General features: G+C 36.8%; 1 protein-coding gene across 1 annotated transcript; it reads left to right on the top strand.

Annotated features, from left to right (window-relative positions):
* Window positions 1–661: 661 nt before the first annotated feature.
* On the top strand, window positions 662–16,757 carry PpV (Protein phosphatase V). Its single transcript, XM_083126660.1, has 7 exons — window positions 662–809; window positions 2,772–2,867; window positions 4,210–4,417; window positions 7,056–7,135; window positions 7,618–7,723; window positions 12,959–13,120; window positions 15,933–16,757. Exons 1-7 carry the CDS (start codon window positions 744–746, stop codon window positions 16,121–16,123), a joined length of 909 nt encoding a protein of 302 aa, XP_082982786.1. The 5' UTR covers window positions 662–743; the 3' UTR covers window positions 16,124–16,757.
* Window positions 16,758–18,322: the final 1,565 nt, after the last annotated feature.

Below are 18,322 nucleotides of genomic sequence, written 5' to 3'. Positions count from 1 at the left end.
AAAGTAAGCAAATAACGTAATTATTATATTACAATGTTCCTTTCACTCATCGTCATCACACACCCAGAAGCAATAATCGAAACACGGCCAGTATATTTTTGCGAGAAACTTTTCACAAAATGACAACAAAAACAGGGTGGTGCAAAGAGAAGCAAAACTGGTCCCGAACAAAATCCTCCTATGGTCAGTCGTCCCTATCGGGCAAGAAAGAGACCCTAATATGGGGCGACTGGCCGTCCAGTCTGTGGTCCAGGTGCTGTAGTAATCAGAGTTATCCAGTAATCACAGAAAATATGTGACCACAATGCCAATGATTGTGAAGCGCTCAGTTTCGTGAAAATGTCCATTTCGAGCCATATTGATGCATTACTATAGTTAGTGGCGTGCCCAGGATTTTTGAAAGGAGGGGGGGGTACGTATACTTTTTCTTTGTAGTCAGCCCTCATTTTGTCATATTTTCCTACCTTTGATGTTCTTTTTTTAGAAATATTGGGCCAAAAGGGGGGTTAAAACCCCCAACACCCCTTCGGCACGCCATTGACTATAGTGATGAATAATAAATAGTCAACTCGTTGAAAGGAGACTAGAAAATTATCGTGAGAAAGGAACCAATATGGCCACAAATTCATAACTTGAGCGTTCAGACACAGGTCAACCTACAAGCAAGGAAGAAGAAGAAGTTAGAAGAAGAAGAAGACAGTTTTGGAGGTTTTGGAGTTTATGCGTGCGCTGTGGAAAGGAAAATGGATGTTGACAAATGGATAGAAATTGCAAGAGATTGCAAATATCTTCCAGAAAATGACCTGAAGGTAGGGGCATACATTTTCAGCTTTTTATAGTGTTCCTTTTTTAAGATAACGTCGATAGTTATTGTGTTTCTCAGAGATAAGTACAGCACACAAAGTTCATTAAAATTTTGTGAAGGATTTTCTAGTTTCGACTAACTGATAGTTTTCTGCTAAAGCTGTTTTATGGCAAAATGAAAATCCTACACCAATATCCACGATACCTTAAACTCGAATATCAGTGTTATAATATAAATCGTTTGAAGTGACTGCAGGACGGAGGCGCAACGAACGAAGTCTACATGAAATTGGTTTCTATGAAGGCTAATATTAATATTATTTTTGATGAAATGTTTCACTTATATTTTGATGTAACACAAAGGAGTTTCAGAAAATACATATTTCAATGGATTCTGTAATGAACTTGCCCCGTTTCATACCACTAAGTGCCTTTTAATTTATTTTAGTTTATATGAAAGATTCTTAACAGCTTAAGAAATTTAGAAGCTTTGACTAATAAATATGTAGAAGTGGGGGTAACACTTCCGTTTAGTCAAAACAGATTTCTTCATTCTTACAGAAGAAACTACTTGCGCAAATCATTTTCTGTAGGATTGTTGAAGTTCCCGAATGTATTTTCTGTCATCGTTTCATCTTTTTTAGCGATAATTCATGTTTTTATGTATAAAAATATCGCAATTGCCGTTGCTTCCATGTACGAACCGGATGTTCCGTGTGCTTGATGACGTAACCCCCTGTCACTGTTTCCAACCACCCCATGTTTTTTCAAGAAGATGAGGTGACTACCAATTTGGTAAATTTCTCGTAAGGGACAAACGGATTTCATCAAATTTACAGGAGAAATTACTTACCGAATGCAGTTTCTTTATACTTCTGGAAGTTCGGGGAAGTGTTTTCTCGCATCGTTCATTGAATTTTGACGGTAAATCATCTATTTTTCGATATAAATGTGTGACCGATGCACGGAAGTTCTTGCATCCATTTACTTCCAGGTGGATGTAGCCCGTGTGGGATGACGTAATCCTGGTCAGTGTTTCCAAACACGTGTTTTTGTAACTGAAGAAGATACGTTTCTAAAAATGCTTTGTGGGGCTATGTGTCAATGGTTCGTGGGGCTATGCGTCAATGGTTCCTGGGGCTATGCGAGAATGGTGTGTGGGGCTACGCATATTTTTTTCGAAACCAATTTTTAACTATTGTAACCTATAGTGACCCTACCTAACCTAACCTTACCGGAAATGGTTCGTGGGGCTATGTATGAATGGTTTGTGGGGCTATGCGTCAATGGTTTGTGGGCTACGTAGGTATCTTTGGGTGCAGTGGGGTGGAAACACTGCATGCTGAGTACGGTAGTGAAACTGTGATCGCCATTTTGCGTGTTACCGAAGGCAAAAAGAAACGAAGAAAACTTACTTAATGTGTCGCAAATATAGCTTATTTCCGTGAAATAAGCGAAATGCCACCTTCAGCAATGTTTCTCAATGCAGAATACGTAAGTACGAATATTCAAATTAAATAAACTAGGAAATTTCAGCTGTTTGTCCCTTACGAGAAATTTACCGCTAGCCGGGAAGAAATAGAAAATTAATAACACGGAAGTAGGCATTTTTTTGTTTAGAATGTTGGAAACACTGCATCACTCGACAAAACACAAGCACGATGCGCGATGATCCAGAGCGCTCACACCATATTGTGTCTCACACAAGCGAAGAAAACTAACAAAAATAATTACTCGTAATATGAAAAATTGAAATTATTTTCGTGAGAAATTCATAATTACACCTTATAGAATGTTCCGCAATGCAGAATAAGTAAGTAGCAATCTTAAAAAGGACGAAATTAATGAGTTATAGGTGTTTTGACTAAACAGAAGTAGTACCGAAATGGGTATCACAGACCTACAAGATATGCTTTTTTTTTTGTGGATTGAAATCAAGTTGATCCATGTTCTTGTTTTATTTTCAGAGGCTTTGTGACCTTGTGTGTGACTTGCTCCTGGAAGAATCAAATATTCAACCAGTAACAACACCAGTTACAGTGTGTGGGGATATTCATGGTCAGGTTGGTTAAATTTTCTCCATATTGAATTAAAATTTCAAAGTTACTGGCAGCATTGTTTTGTGTAATCAAAGTAGGGTCTCCTCTCACACAATGCAAAACCAACTTCGTGTTCTGATGTCAGGCACGGAATGCCTACATTGTTAGGTTTGGTTTCCTCAGCATAAACACAACAAAATGTATTATCTATGCTAAGAGAACTAACCCTATCAAGCCTAACCTAACAACGTAGGCATTTAGCATAACAAAGCATTCAAAGTTGACATCAGAATGCAAGGTTGCTCTTGCGTTAGTGTGTAACATTTGAGGTTTATCTACAGTATATAGGACTATGTTGTGGCAAACAGCTCTTACAATTATACAGTTACAGCAGGCAGTGTTATGGTAATTTATTATGATCCACTACACTTTACTTTTTTTGAAGTTTCAATACATAGTTATAATTTGTCATCTGAAAACCAGGGGAATGTAACTCCAAAAATGCAGTGTTCGATTTTTTGATGTATCTACTTACTGTGAAGAGCTTTGGCATCAGATCGACTTTTGTGTATTGCCCCCCCCCCTTCCAAAAAAAAAAAAAGGAAATTGATAAACTGCTATTTGCATAACTTTGTGCCTCCCTTGCATTGGATCCCTTTTCTTTACACTCCTGGCAACCCTGCGCTACCAGGTATTAGCATTGCTTCTGGTGCGTTCATGTCGCTTACTTCTAATTTCAATTTGGTGCTAAGATCACCAGTGTTCAGATCCGATGCATCTCCAAAAACATCCATAAATTAGATACACATGATTCCACTTGTGATTAATTTCCTCAACATCAATCATATTAGCTTCTTTATTTAAGAAAATAAAAAAAAAACTTTACAGAGCTGAAACCCTGGTGTAACCAAAAAAATATATATAACACCACATGAACACTTATTGTACTTGAATTATTATTTTAAGTCCACTTTATGCACAGAAAGGCTAATCACGACTGGACCTACAGTATAAAGTGGGATCCGAATCACTGTGCCATGTGCCTCCACCGGGTAGCAAACCCGGGACCCTTTCATTACAAAGCAACGACGTTAACACTACACCATCAGGGAGGCAGACTCATTGTACTGTTTCAATCCAATTAATAAAGAATGAGACTTGTTTGATGTAAACACATAATTTAGGAAAAGTTACTATCTTAATATGACTTTAAAAAATGTTTTTGGTGTGTTGCACATCTGAAATTTTAGCGAAAAAAGGTTGATTAATTGACTTTTTTCTTGTACCAACTACTGTAACAAGGCTGTAAGGTATTCTCAGCAGTATACTATCGTTGATTAATAAATAAATAATTCTGTCATTCCAGTTTTATGATTTAGAAGAATTGTTCCGCACAGGAGGTCAGGTGCCTGATACAAATTACATTTTCATGGGAGATTTTGTTGATAGAGGGTACTACAGTTTAGAGACTTTTACTCGACTCTTAACTCTGAAAGCAAAGTGGCCTGACCGCATCACATTGTTAAGAGGAAATCATGAGTCTAGGCAAATAACTCAAGTTTATGGGTTTTATGGTAAGTACTTTGTTCTGCAATTTTCTTATATTTTAAATTAGATATATGTTCAGTTACTGTAATAGTTCTTTAACTTTCTTTCTACTCTTTTTTTTTTTTTGTCCTCCACTGCCCAGGCAGTAAGATTATATAATTCAAACTTGGTATAACCTTGTGATGTATTTTTTTAGCCTTTTTTTTAACAAAAATTAAAAGTTTTAAACTTGAATATGGAAATGAAATAGTGCGTGTACAGTCATGGACTCTGCTGGGTTGTAATGAATGCATTGACTTTCAATGGAATTGTTACAACCCAGCAGTGTCTGTGACTGTACATAGGGTCAGTTATTCCATGTCAAGTGAACCAAATTTTGGTCAATTTTGAACGTGACCATCTCTGATTTTATTCATACTTAGTTGCTATGAAGTACCACCTAAGGTAGGAAATATTGCAGATTTATATCTGTTGTAGTTCTCCAGTTAGAACCCTCTGAAATATTGAAAAAAGCACAATTTTCTGCACACATGCAATCACAAAAAGTCATAAATCAAGCTAGAATTGACGTAAAAGGTTGGGATAAGAACCAAATTGTTGCTTTTGCTATGAGCTTTAATTAGATATATCACATGACTACTTTTAATTTTTATTTCATTTCAAGGTCATTCAAACTTTTTTGAAAATCGAATTTTTCAAAAACCTATATTTTATTTTTTGAATTCACATAGAAACACATATTTCAACATTGTAGTTACAGGGCTTCCTTGTGTAAACACACTACAATGTGGAGCATCTCATTGTCTAGATAGAGGACAACTGCTGCCACTAACAACCACCAGTGGTTCCACACTGTAGTACATGAAACACCCCTATGCCGTACTGTCACCACACCAAATTATCTTGTGGACACTGTGCACATCCTTGGCACATACATACTCTCCTGTCAGACTGAACTGATTTTCACTGCTCCAGTGTCCAGTTATGACTAAGCAACTCCATTTGAGCTTCCGAGCTTTATTGGTCTTTGTGGTATGGGGCTCATATGCATCTGCTCTGCCTGAATATCTAAGGTGGTGGGCGTCTGTTTGCAATGTTCCAATGGAAATCAATATCCCTGTTGCTGCCTAAAACTCCTGTCTGATCGTGACTTAAACTATGTCTGGTTTTTGACAATTTTAGGTTCACTGATGGTTGGTCAGAATATTTTGGTTGCCTGGAATGTTCACCATTCCTACAATATCCATCTACCTTCCACTTTACACAGGATGAATGCCTACACGGGGAGGGTGGTTATGACCCCCCACTCCTCTTGGGCATGCCACTGAGTATAACTGTGCATTATACGAAAAAAATGGATATAATTTCATCTTCAATGCCTATTTTAATGTATTTTTGGGGGTGCCTATTTCAGTGCCTTTTGTAATTGCCTACTTTTTAAGTGCCTATTTTCATCATTCTGTTGCCTACTTGCTTGCCTATTTGAAAGGTTTTTAGTTTCATATGAATCTGCACCCTAATCATGATACACATGCATTTTTGTATCTGAATCGAATTCTGTACGTGTCCAGAAGCACATACTGAAGAGCCTTTCTCATTACTTGCTGCATTTTGTATGAATATCAATCTTTTCATTACATTTTTTTTATATGCTTACATGAGTAGGTTTGGCAGGCCAGGTTTGGTGCTCTTAGCATTAAAAATTAAGGTCCTACTGGCTTGCAATGTTACTATTTATATGTTTTAGGATTATTGGTTTTCCTTCAACTCATCCATGTGAGAGAGAATGCCTCAGACAGCAGTGACTTACATATGCCCTCATATTTTGGCAGATGTGGTCAACTCAGTTTAAGAATTACGTGAATCTTCGTATTGCCACGTTGCACAATTTAATGGTTATTTCCGATTAATTTCGAAGACTCTGTCTTCATTTACTAAGGGTACGGCTTCTGGAGCTGAGATGGTACTGTGTCACTGCTTTGTTAGTTCCCGGGTGGTGGTAGTTGCATTTTTTCCCATTTGGCAGCACTGGCTTGTGTCGTCTGCTGTGCTTTCTGTTGTGAGGTGGCTGGAGTGGGTTGAGTAGGTGCACTGCATCTTTTCTTTTTGTGGTGCCTGGAATGCTCACCATTCCTACAAGATCATCATCTGATTTTGGTAGATCTTTCAGGTATGTCAATCTTCAATGGCACCAAAATTGCTTTATGGCTTTGTCAAACTCCTGGATGGAAGTAATTTCTATTTTTGAAATAAACCAATCATTGCTATAATTGCATCATTTTACAGGATGATTGCTGTATGAAATGAACTGGAAACTCGCCAAGTTTTCATGTGACACACCAGTGCAGTGCTGTTACAAAATGGCAACAATGCAGGAAAAGAGTTTGTGTGTGTTCGAATATGCGAGGTATTCATCTGTTACTACATTGCATTATGTTTATGTTCCCTGCATTATGTTTATGTTCCCCCACTGCCAACAACACTGATAGAGTTTCCAGTTCTTTTAATGTATCAATCATTATTGGGTGTGTAATAGTAGCTGTGTAAATGCTACTATTACAGTGTTAAAATTTAAAAGATTATAGTAAGGTTTAACAGAATCTAGTATATATTTCGTAGTATCTTATTGGTAAATTAATAACATGTTGCTATTTTCCATTTCAGATGAATGTCAGAATAAATATGGTAATGCCAATGCATGGCGATATTGCTGTAGAGTTTTTGATCTACTTACAATAGCAGCGGTAAGTTTTATATGTAATATTTTATTAACTTAATAATCTTTGATTGTAAAGGTATTATTGTGAAGTGAATTTGATGCAACTGATCAAATACAGTACACGTATTTGTGAAAAGCTTGCAAACGTATCAAGCCCTTTATTTTTTTTTTGAGCAAGTCAAAAATACAGCCATGGATAGAAACAAATCCAAAATTCCGCAAGGGATCATACATAGGTTTGTCAGAAATTTGAAACTTGGAAATTTAAATTGAGTTATTTGTTGATTTGCTTGACTTGCTATGTGTTATGAAGTTTCTGGATTTGATTTCAAACTTTAGTAGATGTTCCTAAAAATCAAGTATATGTTTTTATATATATATATTAGAAAGCATATCTATTCATTCTGAAATAAATGCAAGTATTCCAACCTGTAAAAATATTTAAGACAAGCTCCTTGTCCCCCTCTTTTTATATAAAACTTTGACTTGCTTTTTTTTCTTCTTCAGCTCATAGATGAGCAGGTTCTTTGTGTTCATGGCGGCCTTTCTCCTGATATTACAACCCTCGACCAGATACGAATAATAGAAAGAAATCAAGAAATACCACATAAAGGTAAGTAAAGACCATTCAAATTTAATTTCAAATCATGTCCTTCAACCCTTTTCAAATATACTGCTACTTTATCTATGTTAAAAATCAGAACAGCATGAAAATATCATCCAAAAACTGAATAGTCTTTTGTGTTTTTTTATTTTTGTACAGTGTTATGTTTGTGTCCTGCTTGCAATGCATGTGAGCGTATAATTTTACCAATTCTAATTAGTGTTCCATTTATTTTACAAAATTTAAAAAAGTATATAACATGAGAAAAAATAGCTCTAGAGAAGTTTCCAAACTTTTTCACCACCCTGTATATGTGATTTTGACATACTCTAATCTTACAACCTAATTTTCGGAACACTATCAACACGCGATGGCTTATTTATTCCCATTTGTAATGTACTTGCTGGGTTAAGGGTATAAATAATGGAAGGTAGTGCTTAAGGTCTGTGCATACTAATTTACCCCCCCCCTCAAAAAAAAAAATTACATGTTGTTACGTGACGCCTTAGATCTCATACGAGAATCAGAAAAGCCAAAGTACCAAAAACGGCAGAACTGCCAATAAATATAATCAATTTTATCTCTCAACAGTCGACTCCACCTGTGAAATAATATGATAATGCACGCCCTACTCAAAAAGGCACAAACCTTGTAACAAACACAAAACAAGTCCAACTACACTTTAGTTCATTAGCAACAAGCAAATGCACCTTTTTTTTTTTTTGTCAATGCAATTATCAATTTATAGCTAAGGAAGAGGTTTGTTGTTCTACATAAATAGTTATGAGTAATACTTTATCAAGAAAATGATAACAGTAATTTCAGTTCAAATTTTAACAATGGTTTATTAACAGCAACCACTTAGACAAATTATGAATCAACAGAAACCACGAGGTGGTTATTATTCAAATATAACAAATGACAATCCATATAATTATTAATTCAAGCTCACGTGTCCAGACGCAGCTATCTTTCTACCAATATAAGTAACAGCAATAAAACATATATTTTTGCAAGAGATCTAGTTACCCACGTAATTATTAACATACTTAATCAGTGTTATCAAATTTTAAAATTTGATGGTTAACAATCTGATTTTTTGTACTACTTATTAACTTGTATCATTCAAAATTTTTTAACACTTCATTTAAATTTTAAGTGGTGCTTTCTCAACTAATGAAAGGTCGGAAGGTGGGTATAGTTAATTAAGGACTCTGATTCTACAGAACAGCACTTTAGTTGCCGTCACAATGTTCCGCTTAAGTTGCCAAATTCACGACTGGGTATATTACGTTTCAAAAATCCAATTTTTGTGTAGACGTAGAGTGTAGAAACATGGTAATGGTTCGTTTACAATGCCACTAATCTCAATTACAACACGCATTACAAATAAATCACATTAGCACATACATTTGTTCCCCCACTTATTGAATTGGTACAATGCCCCACCTTTTCCATTCATCCTACAGACTTGTGATTTCTCTTTGTAACTTCACCTTGGCGATAATGGGCCTGCCATTTCTCATTAAGTAGTTTCGTTGTCTTGTGCATCAAGTAGCGATTAACATCACAGAAGCAAGTAAGTCAAAACCAAAAACCTCTTGAAATGGGACGTTTAAATGCAGTCAAAAACTCGGGTGAGTTTTATGAGGTGAGTATCGTCAAAATTAGCAATCACATCTCTACCAAAAATGCCCCATGCACATATCTGCATTCTTCCTTCTTCTTAATACCCACTTAATCTCTTTTGCCAAGCTACACATGATTAGTTTGCAAAAGCTTGTGTATGTGCACAAATACGACGTTTCCCCACTTACATCCTCAAATTATCCATACATAAATTTGCAATACATTTTTACTTCGCATGCAGACAAAACTCACATATCCTTGATGTTCCATCACAATGTCTTGAAGTAACTTTCCATTATTACGACTGTCGACTATGTGTCAAAGTTACACGTCCAATCATATTTGTTCTCTCCATGGTAAGTTCCGGCACTTGTTACACCGGAAGACAAAGGAGGAGTGGGTGCTGTCTTGCATGAAAGACCCAAGCGAACCAAAGTGAATCAGCTGACGAGAACAGCGTTGTGATACTAAGTGGAGCCATCTGGTGGCTGAAGCAATAACTACCTGTATATGACTCTCAATCAAATGCAGCACATTCAGCAATGAAGCAGAGCAGAATTGTCTCGTATTTTATCGGTGAATAGACAACAACATTATCGTAAAGTCACCAAAACACAAAATCGCTACACATTCTAAAAAACATCTCCTTCACTGCCTGCTCTTTGTTATTGAAGGGGGAAAACTTTGGTTGATTGTTTGATTGATTTGCTTTATTTTACTTCTTCGCCTTTTGTGCCAGTTTTGGCTAATTTGCGAAGATTGGGATGAGTGATGATGCGATGAAATTGATGAATGGACACTCACAAACATCCATGCACAGGCCAGGATTCGAACCCGGAACCCCTGGCATTGTAGCACAATGTGCTAACCACTCTGCCACGGGGGCTGGCTTTGGTTGATGGTTGTTACTGTTCATTTTATGAGACAAGGCTGTTATTTCCAATTAGTGGCAATTATGGAACAGGTCTGGTAGAAAATGCCAGATTTTCTTAATTTCCTGGAATTTTCACATTTCCCCTCTCCCCCTCAAAATGTATTTTATGTCTTATAAATATGTGGGAACGTGAGTTGTATGTACTGTGGAAAGCGGACTTTCATGGTGATTACCTGAAAATATCAAGCAAGTGGCTTCCATAGCATAGCACCAATGCTGCAACTGAATTATCCCACTAAGATTTATACACTATTTGTTATTGGGAGCATTGTATATGTTTATTTTTTTTTACCCCAAGAATTGTTTTAATGTCACTAAGCATGATAGCAGGAACATTAGAATACTACTGTAGTATATATTTTTTTTATTCACTTCATTTTTTCCCATGGCTATAGTGACGTGCTGAATAAGGGTTGTTGTTTTTTTTCAAATTTCTTCTCATTCTGTTTTATAACTTTCATTATTAGAAGAGAATATGGATTTAAAAAAAAACACTTCCGTTGAGAGGATTGTCATCCAGCACAAAGATAAAACTAACTTCATCTCTCTACGGCAATTAGTTCTCATGCAAGTAAGAAGTATGTGCTCGAGTCAGTATGGCATATTCATAGGAACAACACATTTGCAGTTTTCATAAGTATTTTACTACTTGTTCTTATTCTCACTTAGAAGAGGTGTTTTACAGAAAAATACTCTGGTTTTTATTGTACCTCACAAAGTAACTATTTTTATGGCTGGTGCATTGATTTTGGGAAACCAGAAGTGTAATGTCCAAACTGTAATTAGAAAAAGTAGTCATAGGGATTAAATGCAGTCTCAACTAAATCAGAACCTTCTAGTAGATCTGCCCTTTTTAAAACAAGCTATGTCTGCTGGCATTCAATGACAGTTTTGTCATGTGCATTTTAAAAGTCAAATTATAATTTATGATTTTTCATGTAAATTAATGGCCAATAGTTAGGCACAAGTTGCCTGCATCTGTTGACAAGGTGATATGCCCCTTACAATGGCACATTTTCACGTAACACATATAATCTCAAGCACTGCACATGACCCATATTGGGTGCAATGACAGATTAAAATGACATCAGTGTACAAGGCTCATTCAATATATAACCGGAAATATGTTGTAACAAATATTTATTACAAGCACCAAAAGAACTACAGTACTATGTTTCAACATATGCCCCCCCCCCAGTTCAATGCACCTATGCCAGTGCTTGATGAGGGTACTGATTCCACAGGGAAAAAAATGGATGTGTGCGTAACCACTTATGCACCGCTGACTGGACTTTGTGAATATGGAGGAGGGGTAGGCACTCAAACTTTAGGTCCTCGATGGTAGACAATGTGACATTGGCAGTGTGTGGTCTCGCATTGTCATGGAGCAAAAGCATGCCAGTTGACACCAGACCACGTTGTCTCTGCAGAATGACTGGTTTCAGTTTATCACGCAAAAGGTTGGAGTAGGTGGTACTGTGTACATTATGACTTCTGGGCATGTAATGTTCAAGAATTGGCTCCTTGTGGTCCCAAAACAAAGTTACCATGACCTTTCCGGCACTCTGTTGAGCATGCCTCTTTTTCAGTCTGGGAGACGAAGGATGTCGCCATTCCATTGTTGTCCTCTTACGTTCTGGTTCATAGAAATTAACCCACTTTCATCTCCAGTGACAATACGAGAAGAAATGCCTCACCATCAGCTTCATAACGGCGCAAAAGCTTCCTGCACACATCAACATGTCTCTCCTTCATTTCTGGTGTCAGATGTTTCGGAACCCACCTTGCACACACTTTTCTGAACCTCAGCATGTCATGACTGATATGGTGGGCTGATCCTATACTTATTTCCATCTGGGAAGCAATTTCACTGACAGTAATACGCTGGTTCTCTCGTATCAAGTCTTCGACTTGAGCAATGTTGCTTTCTGTGACTGCAGTGACAGAGCAACCTGGATGTGGAGAATCTTCAACACTGGTTATGCTCGGTTTGAACTTCTCAGCTCACTGTACACTTGTGATCGACTAATGCAGTTGTCACTGTACTGAACTGTCATGGCGGCGATCAATTTGTATTGGTTTCATGCCTTCACTCAACAAAAATCTCGTAGGACTTCGCTGCTCCAGTTTGGAGCACTCCGTAAGGGTGCCGCCATCTTGTGTAACATTTTCCTAGCATCCTGTGCACTAGGCAGGCGTGCCAGCCCCAGCTATGAATAGCTTACAGGTGCCTTCACAAAATAACAAACATATAACAATCACGGTCGTATTTTAGATTTTTTATACTACTTTTCCGGTTATTTATTGAATGCACCTTGTAATTCAATAATTTTTTACATATTTTTCTCACCAAAAAGAGGCATTCTGCATAAAAATTAATGCCTACTTCCTCCATGTATTAATTTATAGAATTTCCATGAATTTATAGAATTTCCATATGTGGAGTACACTGATAATGTTAAGCATTGAAACTGGCTCAATGGATGCAGCTTTGTAATGCAGAAACCTGGTGGAAATTTCTCTTGCAGGTTTTATGTAAGCGATCCAACTTCAGATTGTGCAACTTTTCAAACACACTGTAGATTGTTGAACTATATTATGTCCAAATTTCTCATCCATTTAATATGTGATGTTCAAATTTAGTTATGTGATTTTTAAGTAATCTACACAATTCTTTGCAGGTGCATTTTGTGACTTGGTTTGGTCTGATCCTGAAGATGTTGAAACATGGGCAGTTAGTCCTCGTGGTGCTGGGTGGCTATTTGGAGCAAAAGTCACACATGAATTTATGCATCTAAATAGTCTAAAGTTGATATGTCGGGCACATCAATTAGTTCATGAAGGTAAGTGAACTTATGTTTAAGTTAGAACATTTTTTTTACCCCTTGTTTTGATAATTACCAATATTTTGGGACTGAACAAACATTTGCTGAGTTGTGTCTATGTAGGTAATAAAGATTTTTTTTATATTTCAAAATCATTTCATAACATATCCCAAAAAAGCTGCTTCATGTTGCTTTAAGGCTAGACTAGTGTGCAAAACCCTTATTGTCTGCCCTACATGGTGGAAATATATGTTTGTTAGGGATTCTGTTTATTTTTCGCAAAATATTTCCATCTTTTCTGTCCCATATATTTATGTGGGAAATTGTGCAGATCTCAAAAATCATAAAATACATCACCTCTACGTGCATTATGCTGGTAAAACGGAAATTCTTTAACCACTACCGGGTTCAGCAACCTGGTAGTAGAGAGAGAAAAAAACTACAAGCCCAACATAAAAAGCGACACCTGTTGGTTAGAGTAAAAAGTCCCTATTTTCGAGAAGCAAGACAGAGTGTTTAAGACTGAAGAATAGGCAGGTCAAGTGTCATGCAGATCGGGGCCGTCTGCTGTGTTCAGTGTTCAAAACTCAAGTTTCGACAACTGCAATCCTCCAGTAGTAAAACCGAGTCATGCAACAATATCTACTGCTTCTAATCACTACACCATACTGCTGCTCTGAGGTTGATTATGTGGAAGGCCAAAACAGATATCATTCATCACAAATTCTTTAATATGACCTTGCCAAAATTCTGACAATCATGCAGTTTAATTTTCAATTTTATGTAGGCATTGGTTGAACTGTGGCAAAGAAAAGCTATACGGCGTACGCTTTTAGAAGGAACATGAGTTCGGCCAATACCCAGCCAGTGCTACTGCGCTGTTGCCAAACTAACTGCTAGCGCAAGGGTAGGACAGAAAATTCGCGATGTGTCCATTATTTTGATAATGCATGCACAGTATATATGACTATGAGTACAGTGAAATAATATAGTGAATATTTCTACACAGGATTATAATATCATATCACTGTAGCATATACGAGAAACCCATACCTGAAATAAGCTTGAAGGTATTTATTGTAGAGGAACTGCCAGGTCATCATCACCGCTCTCGTCGTCTTCCTTGGTCTCCATGTCACTGATTTCACTAATTTCCGAGTCACTCTCCTGAAGGTTAATGATTAGATTTTGCACTATGCTGTCTCGGGCCACTTCATTGTGAAAATCCTCTTCCTGAAGCTTTTCAACGTGCGAAGATTATCACCAGCCACTCTCAGGTTGTGCATTGTTCTCAAAAATTTAATTCTCACGGCAACTATATCACCCCTTTCTAACAGAAATTTACGCCTATCGTTGTTTTTTTTTTATATTTGAAACCCAAGCATTTTAGTATTAACCCCATAGAAGTAGAGGAACCAGTGTAATTAATTCTTTCCCTCATGACGCACAAGTTTCTTGATAGAAGGATATTCGCCGTTGTCATACACTTCAAATATTGTACAACGGAGTACATCTTTTTCGAAGTCACCTATCAAGGGATCCCAGGTTCGATTCCCGGTGGAGGCACATAGTGGTTCGGATCCCACTTTAAACTGTAGGTCCAGTCCTGATTAGCCTTACTGTGCATAAAGTGGACTTAAAACAACAAATCAATCCAATCCATTCGAAGTCATCTATGCTAGTAACACTTTTCTGTTTTCTGGCATGTTTCCCAGGAGATTTAAATAGGGGTTCACCGATTTCTGTGGTAGATGTTTTACCCTGTTTTACAATACGCGACACAGTATGAACACTTACACCACACGCTTTAGCCGTAAGTTCTCTACTATGTGAAAACACTGTTTCAGCACAAACTTCTTCCGATGCCAATTCCTTGAAGTACGAATACACTTTAAAAATAATATTTCTCCCTTGTGAATGTATTATTGTACCCTTGGTGCCTGTACTCCTGGTGCCATGTTTCGAGAGTGACATTATTTAAAATAAAAAAAAACACACGGAACACACACTATTGCACGAAAGGGCTGTATTTAATCTTTTCACAAACTGTTCTTTGTGGCGCACGAGTGAACGATAAGCGAATAATTTTACACAGGCCTTGCTACGAAAACGCTGAACTCAAAGTGACCCGGACTTTCAATGTTCGAGAACGCCCAGAACAATTAAGGGTCATTGTTTATATCGAGACTAATTTAACACCCACAGCTTTCCCTGGACACAACAACTCAGCTGCGTCAACATGGTGGCAATGAAAAAACAGGCTTGATGTTTCCCTTGTTTCTTCAAGGAACAATAACTCCGGCTGTAGGCGACGGAAATTCATGGGACTTGAGCAGTCAGTTCATTGTCTTCCCCCATCTTATGATGAACCTTAAAGTGGTGAGTTTTATGAAAACTTCTTGCACGCAAGAAAAATACAGAACACGACTTTTAACTTCCACGCCGCAGTTTCCTAACCGTACAACGTTGCACTCCTGCCATTGGCTGATCGCTATGCATGCCCCCTTACGTGGCCCCGCCCGATATCGCTTCTAAAAGCGTGCGTCGTTTAAGTCTTCTTTTACATCACTGTAACTTTTTAATATATTAATTTCTGTTTATTTGACTGTGATGATGTTAAGTGTTCAATATCAATAGCTCTATGAGGCTGCCATGTTTCTTTGCAAATTCCAGTTACAGAGCTAATTGCATACTGAAAGCTGACCCTAAAACGTAAATGGAAAATTGCATTGCATAAAGTTGCATAATTTTTTTAAAAAAAAAGTGTTTATTTTTTACCTGCTACTCAAAACCATTTCCCATGATTGCATTGTACTTTCTTTGTTTTTAGGTTACAAGTATATGTTTGATGACAAGTTAGTGACAGTATGGTCTGCTCCAAACTATTGTTATCGATGTGGCAACATTGCCTCTATTTTGGATTTTACGGACATTGATAATAGGCAACCAAAACTTTTTAAAGCTGTGCCTGATTCCGAGCGAGTGATTCCACCCCGAACGACCACACCATACTTCTTGTGATAGGAGGCAACCAGAAAATGAGGCCATGGTTCAGTATTGATATTGATATGTTGTTATAAAGAAAGGAAAAACAATAGAGGAATTCAAATGAAAAATGACAGGAAGATTTATTTTTTTTTAACTTTTATGTATTATTTCTAGCTTTTGTAGGTAGCATATAGATCTCACGATATCAGTCGCAAAAGTGGCTGTGTGGACAGATTATAAAAATAATTCAGGGTCACACTTCATTGGATTAAGTACTGCATGATATGGCTAATGGACAAGCTCATAACAATTCTTTCTCCTCTACAATTGTATGCTTTTCTTTATTTCAACCCCCTCCCCCCATGTAATCCAAGCAACTTTAGAAGGTGGTTACCATATGTATGTGTAAAAGTGTACCTCAGGAGTAATGTTTTGTATATAAATGGTATTTAGTGTTTAGTTGAGAGAATATATATATATCTATATATATATTTCGTAAGTACAAAGTTACGCAAAAATAACAACAGAAACAAAGGGAAGCATTTGCCAAATGGCTATTTGTGGTACAAAAAAGGTACACAGTTATACATTTTAGTATGTAGTGCAACTGTGTATGTGTGTTAATTGATTATTTATTGTTGAACTTAATGAAAGACAGATTGTAATTTCTCATTTGTTTTATTGACAACATAAGTAAATTTTCATTTGGTAAATTTCTGTTCTTGTCATGTCAGAAGGTATAATTGATATAAATTATCCTGTCTCAATCTGATGGTCAAAGCTAAAATTATCTTAGTTGTGTGTGTATATATCACTTCGTAGTATCTGTTATGACCTATTTATGTGGGCAATGCAGCCATTGTACAAAGCAGTTGAAATTGCAGATGTTCTTTGAATTTCTTTCGTGCCAGATATTGTTTCAAACTGTAGTTATTTACATGAATTTGCTCCATTTTGAGTTCTGTGGGAATATGCAACATTTTTGATTTCTTACTGGTTCCCTAGAGTCCATAAATATATGTATTTATTACAGCTTATTGTGTGTTCCTTAAACAGACTGTCGAGTATTCTTGTCAGGTTTTGTATGCCTACCAGCTGATATTGTGGACTGTGTGTGTAATGAATTTACTGCTACTCTTGACAAAGGAGTAGAACTTGTAAATTTATGAAAGCCTATAATAACCATGCAAGAGTTATCTTCCATGCTGTATGTTTTTTTTACTTCCACATTTAAAATATAATTATTATTATTACCTGTTATTTATTTTCAAATTTTGAAAAAAATTCAAAATAATTTTGGAAATTATGTTGTACATTTTCTGATGCTTGACATGGATGAACGAACATTGGATAGCGTTTAGAGTGGCGGAAACTGGGAATTTGCCTTTTCCTGATGTTAAATTGAATGTGAAGTCATTTCAAAGAAGTTCTTCTAGAAGGCGAAGGCGTTCATATGCTGTCTACTGAGACCGCTTGAAATTGCCCCTTACCTCGAAAAATTTTCAATACTCTTGTCAGTCAGTGTCAAGAAAAAAATTATTTACTCCTATGTAGTGTTTGAATCCTGTTTACATGTTCTAAAACATCATAATGAAACTTTTGACACCCAATTGCTTGTTACTGCTGCAATTTACACATGCTCTTATGGGGCTTTGAACCTTTTTTCCAACTTATTTCTGCAAGGTGGAAGTTCAGTTTGCTTTGTGCTTTGGTGGTTCTAGTGAACTCTGTACTCTTTACCATGGATGCACTTGAAAACATCTTGCCAAGGAACCAAATCTGTGGCTTTTGGAGTTTGGATCACAAGTCATTGTTCTCATCCACCAACGCTGACATTCACAAGAAAAGTAAATATGCTCTGTTTAAGATGCCTTTCACAACACTATTTTGTGTACAATAGTAAAAGAAAGTGATCGATTCACTCCAACAGCAGCCTGTTGAAGGATTAACTGAAAAACATTTTAAAAAATAGATTGTGTTTGTGTGTCAAGCTGCATTTTATATGCCATAAAAGAAATCTCATTCTATCAATGATACATTGTACGTTCTCAGCCTTGATGCAGAGTGCATCAAGTTTCCAACTCAATCTTTACCCTAAGGTCCTGGGTTTGAGTTTCAGTCAGACCACGTGCATTTTTTTGAGGGTGGCCTTTCTTCTGATCCTCATTAATCTGATCACTAAAACTGCACTAAACTGTGATAACATGATATTTGATAGTGATACATTTCTAA

Source organism: Lepisma saccharinum, chromosome 8, assembly GCF_977018435.1.
Source record: "Lepisma saccharinum chromosome 8, izLepSacc3.1, whole genome shotgun sequence".
In the NCBI taxonomy this organism is placed as follows: Eukaryota; Metazoa; Arthropoda; class Insecta; order Zygentoma; family Lepismatidae; genus Lepisma; species Lepisma saccharinum.
The sequence above is the reverse complement of the archived record's forward strand: the minus strand, read 5'-3'. Positions and strand labels throughout refer to the sequence as shown.

What these genes read in the sequence shown, in the direction of transcription:
- PpV (XM_083126660.1), top strand. Translation starts at nt 744, where the DNA reads ATGGATGTTGACAAATGGATAGAAATTGCAAGAGATTGCAAATATCTT. An exon ending in TTCCAGAAAATGACCTGAAG is followed by an intron (nt 810 to 2,771) that starts GTAGGGGCATAC and finishes TTTTATTTTCAG; the next exon opens with AGGCTTTGTGACCTTGTGTG. An exon ending in ATCTACTTACAATAGCAGCG is followed by an intron (nt 7,136 to 7,617) that starts GTAAGTTTTATA and finishes TTTCTTCTTCAG; the next exon opens with CTCATAGATGAGCAGGTTCT.